The sequence below is a fragment of the Coregonus clupeaformis genome, chromosome 34, assembly GCF_020615455.1.
Source record: "Coregonus clupeaformis isolate EN_2021a chromosome 34, ASM2061545v1, whole genome shotgun sequence".
NCBI classification, from domain to species: domain Eukaryota; kingdom Metazoa; phylum Chordata; class Actinopteri; order Salmoniformes; family Salmonidae; genus Coregonus; species Coregonus clupeaformis.
The window spans coordinates 13,639,247-13,644,330 of NC_059225.1; the positions used below are offsets into that span (position 1 = coordinate 13,639,247).

The window sequence follows — 5,084 nt, forward strand, 5'->3', positions numbered from 1 at the left end:
CAGATACCACCTGCCTTTCCCCTGGATGAAAAGCACCAAGTCTCACGTGCAAACCTGGAAGGGACAGTGGGCAGGTAACTCACTGCAGTCACCTTTGCAATTTTCGCATATTTCTCGTTGCTGTAGGGCTGCAAAGAAAGGAATTCATCTAGGCCTCTCAAGGAATCTACGCACACATTTATAGGAATTTTGCAGACTTTTCTTTTACAGTAGGCCTATCTAAATAGATTCGTTTGAACACACTTTCATACTGTACAAATAGCCTACAAGTGGATAATCTATTTGATTAAAAGACAATATTTCAACAAAGTATTTATGTAATAGTTAATTGAACATTCAGGAGTTTTCTTTTGCCAATAGCCATTGAGTGAATGTTATTTGACCATAGGGAATTCAACAGAAATAAAACTGAACATTGAGTGTAATTCAAAAGCTATTTAACTCACACAATCAACTGTTGTGTATGGAGCATTAATTATTGCTGCTTTATGTGTAGGCTAATGCCACTGCTGTGAATATAGGCCTAGAAAATGATCAGACGTTAATCATGAAGTTTGAATAGACCGAGGCTTTTGTGCAAGTATACGAACTTCAATGACATCATGATGTCTACAATATATGTCGTGGGTGGGTGTCAGTTTACCTTGTCAATCAATCTGGAAAGGACCTAGGTTCACTCATACAGGCCACTGTTTTGTATGCCTCTGAAGGTGTGTCTCCTGTCTCAAGTACCAAGTTGTGATTTACTTCAAATATGTGAACATTTCAGTTGTGACAATTTCTTTGTTAATGATTTCCTAATGGCAGTTATTGTCCATATAGGCCTTCATGAAAAATGCTGCGTAGTGTATATTAGTGTCTTACAATAACCTTAATTATATCAATATTTTTTAGACATATCAAATATATTAAAGGGTATATCATTAAGGTGGAGTCTTTAGGAATCGTAGAAAAATAACGCGTCAACTCTTCCTCCTAAAAGTATTTTCTGTTGCGGCCATTTTAAGTCAACTCGGTACAGCGGGTAAATGGGAACTGGATTGGGCCTTTTTTCTCTAGTCTAAAATAATTGAATACGTTTTCTGACCACATACACAGCTCTTGCATTGGTTTCAATTAAACGAAATATCAAGTAATGTATGTTACTCAGTGCTTGACTTGGGCAGGAGCTCACCGGAGCTGAGTACCAGGACTTTCAATTTTCTACTGCTTGAGCTCCTGTTCCTCTTATACAATATTAACTAAAAAGTATTGTGGAGCTCCTGCACCTAAATATAAACAGTACCGGCACCCAAAATGAGTACCGGCACCTATTTCAGTCCTAGTCAAGCACTGATGTTACTTAAATAAATTGATGGTAACAACAAGTGGAAAATTTGATAGGCCTAAGTCTCAAGAAGAATCGGTTCTTCTCAATGATTGCGTAGGCCTATAGACAATTATTCTCTCAACTCAACCTTCCTCAAAGATAATAAAAAAAATATTGTTTGTAATTAATAAGACAATTAGGATACAAATGTGTTTAATATTACTTCATTAGGCTATATGTGCTTTTATTGTTTATTCCCGTGGCTTAAGAAAATCGTGTAACTTTACAAACGATACACTTTTTGTTAACTAATTTCGATAAAAGTTTATTTTAGTACAAATATTTTCCTCAACGGACAAACGCAACCAGGGCAAGAATGAGCTTACTCTAAAACTAAGAATTAAACAGTTCAACTATTGAATAGAATATATTTTAAATGCTTATTTCTTTTGATATCAACGACCCCCTTCACCAATATATCTGAACGAAAGTTTAACAATTGAGCTGCTAATTTCATAATTCAAAACACAAATGAATTGTAGTGGTAATACAGGAAAAACTATGGCTGTTCTTTTATCATGTAGGCCTACCTTCATTTTTTTTATAAAGGTGATTACATTAAATAAATGGACTGTCTCTAAATTGCCTTGCTGTTCCAGGATGTGTGTTTTATTGAACAGTCCAAGTTAGTGAAACTTTTCAGGTGAAATTACTATAGAATAATAGCCTATCATGTGAAAATAAATTAGATTATAAACCCCAAGATTTTTAGCTATTGTATGCTTTTGTCAACTAACAAAACCCACAGTAATCGAAATGTTATGATTCTTTATTTTTTTTGTTTAAAAGGCCTACCCATTTTCCCTCCAATTGATTGATCCATTTATGAGTCTTTGTTATAGAATCTGCAGTAATGTGAAATTCAGTGTGCTGTGACCCATGCAGAATTGTTCTGCACAGAATACATGATACCTCACATAGTAATTTTCCATAGTCAGTATACAGTATCTGTTGCTATAGTTGCACTGACTGCTGTGAGAGCTTACCTGTCATCTGATGTAGCCTACTGTATGTGTTTTAGTAATCATCAGTTACCCAACTGTTTCTATACAGTAGATGTTCTTGGGTGGTCAGTGGGTGAGCTGCGTTCAGTCAGTGTGCAGTGTGGGTTTCAGCTAGACCCGATGGGTAAGAACCCACTGGTGGGTCATTGCCAGTTTCATCCAGATTGTGCCTTTGGGACTTTGACTGTGGCAGGATACAATGTATAGTTAATCTTGAGTTATATAAACAAAGAGTCACACACTCCATATGTATAACCTCCCAGTCATTTATTGGGTAAAAAAAACACCAACGTTTCGGCATCACTGTGCCTTCATCACTGTGCCTTCATCACTGTGCCACAAAACGGAATACTCCATTCTAACCTCTTCACCCCCCCCTTCCATCTCTCCCCTCCCGCTCTTTCTCTGCCTCTTCACCCCCCCTTCCCTCTCTCCCCTCCCGCTCTTTCTCTGCCGCTTCATCCCCCCCTTCCATCTCTCCCCTCCCGCTCTTTCTCTGCCTCTTCACCCCCCCTTCCCTCTCTCTCTCCCCTCCCACTCTTTCTCTATCTCCACTCCCTCCCCCCCCCCTCCCTCCCCATCCTCCCCCAGGCCACTACATGGAGGCAGAGGAGAACAAGCGGACAAGGACTGCCTACACGCGAGCCCAGCTCCTGGAGCTGGAGAAGGAGTTCCTGTTCAACAAGTACATTAGCAGGCCGCGACGTGTAGAGCTGGCCATCACCCTCAGCCTCACAGAGAGACACATCAAGATCTGGTTCCAGAACCGACGGATGAAGTGGAAGAAGGAGGAGGACAAGAAGAGGGTGAGGGGGGTCAACCCCGAGCAGGACTCGTCCATTACGTCAGGAGACCTGAAGGATGAGGCAGGGTTGGGGGGCGGGGGGGCTGGGCTGGGGGTCGGGGGGACAGGGATGGGGGTCGGGGGGGCAGGGACTCCCACACCGGTACCTCTCATCACCACCACACCCCCCTCGCCCCTACACTCCCACTCCCTGTCAGGTTCTAGAGACTCAGCCTAGCCGGGCTGATTTGGATGAAAACTGGGCAGACACTGAGGAAAGGGGAGGCACTTATTCAAACAGACTCTGCTGGCATCATTAATGTCCGTGACAGATTGAAGAGAGGTGAAAGGAGAGGACTGCAGGTGCATTGTCTGTGATGTCATCATTCTGCGACTGAACTGACCTCATGTTGGTGCTGAGGATTTGAGGGGCATGCACTGATGATGACACTTTGCATTGGACATACATGTAGACCCACTGTATACTACTGCTCTGGTATCTGGGCAGCAGCACCAGCAGCTTGGAAGACAGCGGTGATACAGACCACACAACTCTGGTGAGAGCTACTTTTGGTGTAAACTTCGAGTGCTTTAAAACCAATGCACTTCAGATTTCAAAATGTTCTCTGAACATTTTGGCAGTATACAACCAATAATAATTTATGTATGCAGTCTACGCACGGGACATGGTTCTGCTGTCAATATTAACAATACTGATGAATTTTCTGATAAATTGTTATATGACAAAAATGAGTCACTCACACCAGTTATATAGCCTTTAAATGTACCTTATGTTATCATATCGTTGATGTCTAAATGATAGGCACAGTGAAGAATGTACTGTTTTTTGAAATCTTTATTAAGCTATAATTTCTGACTTATCAAATTAAAGTTAATGTTTGAAATCAGAATAAAATCAATGAACCATCTGCAGTTATTTAATTACTTGTGCTCAATTTTGGCACTTGGTAAAATTAAGCACATTTAGGCAGTGTTACTCCTTTACGCACAACAATAACGCATCCATTATTCAAACACATTCAACTCAGCAGGTAGACCACACGAAACCGTATGTCATCACGTCAGTCAGTCATAGCTAGTTGGACATCTCTGGGACCACGAGCCGCTGCAGACGGAGGTGACATATCTTCTTCACTTCATCGATGGCGCACGCCCTCTCTATGGTGCGCTCGTTCCGGAGCCGCTCCTCTAGCTGCCGCAAGATGGTCGCCTTGTTGTTCTTCCGCGCGCAGATCACGAAGGGGAACCCGAAGTGATCCTTGTATTCCGTATTCAGCCGGGTCATGCGCGAGACCTCGGCGGTGGTCAGCGTGTCCAAACCGGCCTGGCCCTGTTCCTCTCGCGACTCCCGGGTCAGAGTCCCACTTTGGAGGTCCCTGCCCGCGAGGTCGGGGTGAACTCTGAGGATTCCCTCTTTACCTGTGGATAGTGGAGTTTAGGTAGCCGTCCGATGCTGGAAAAACTATAATCTCAAATTCAATATTAATTGATTAATAGAATAGAATGTAGTAAAATATATTTCACACACACGTTCAAAAGCCTTATAGTTGAATAATCTCTCACCAGCTGAATGTAAAAATTAAAAATATCATTTTAAATGTTAAAGAAAGAACAAAAACCGCCATAAAGGCTATCCATTCATCCTTGGCTATACCTGATTCGGGGAGGGCATCGATGAAGTCGTTTATACTGGCCTCCAGGTCAGCAAGGCTCGAGAATGGACGGCGGGACCATACCGCGGCCGTTATGAGTGGACATTTCTCCACCACGTTACCGAAAACATCCACAAAGTCCTCGTAAGGAAGAGAATTCACTGATCCGATGTCCATATTAAAATCTAATGTCTCGTCTGCACAGACTCACTAGCAGCGGCCCCAAAACTGCCCTTCGGACAGGTCAACAGAAA

General features: G+C 42.3%; 2 protein-coding genes across 2 annotated transcripts in view; one reads left to right on the forward strand and one right to left on the reverse strand.

The window, feature by feature from the left end:
- Nucleotides 1-3,395, forward strand: part of pdx1 (pancreatic and duodenal homeobox 1) — a 3,848-nt gene extending 453 nt beyond the window's left edge. The window contains exons 1-2 of the mRNA XM_041861271.1: nucleotides 1-74; nucleotides 2,965-3,395. The exon at nucleotides 1-74 is cut by the window's left edge and continues 453 nt beyond it. Coding sequence (XP_041717205.1) covers nucleotides 1-74; nucleotides 2,965-3,395 — 505 coding nt within the window. The remainder of the gene's footprint in view (nucleotides 75-2,964) is intronic.
- Nucleotides 3,396-3,998: 603 nt separating this feature from the next.
- On the reverse strand, nucleotides 3,999-5,084 carry urad (ureidoimidazoline (2-oxo-4-hydroxy-4-carboxy-5-) decarboxylase). The gene is made up of 2 exons (XM_041861298.1): nucleotides 4,833-5,084; nucleotides 3,999-4,597 (listed from the first exon to the last, which is right to left on the reverse strand). The coding sequence occupies exons 1-2, from the start codon at nucleotides 5,005-5,007 to the stop codon at nucleotides 4,254-4,256; spliced, it is 519 nt and encodes a 172-aa protein (XP_041717232.1). The 5' UTR covers nucleotides 5,008-5,084; the 3' UTR covers nucleotides 3,999-4,253.

What these genes read in the sequence shown, in the direction of transcription:
- urad (XM_041861298.1), bottom strand. Translation starts at nt 5,007, where the DNA reads ATGGACATCGGATCAGTGAATTCTCTTCCTTACGAGGACTTTGTGGAT. An exon ending in CGATGCCCTCCCCGAATCAG is followed by an intron (nt 4,598 to 4,832) that starts GTATAGCCAAGG and finishes CACTATCCACAG; the next exon opens with GTAAAGAGGGAATCCTCAGA.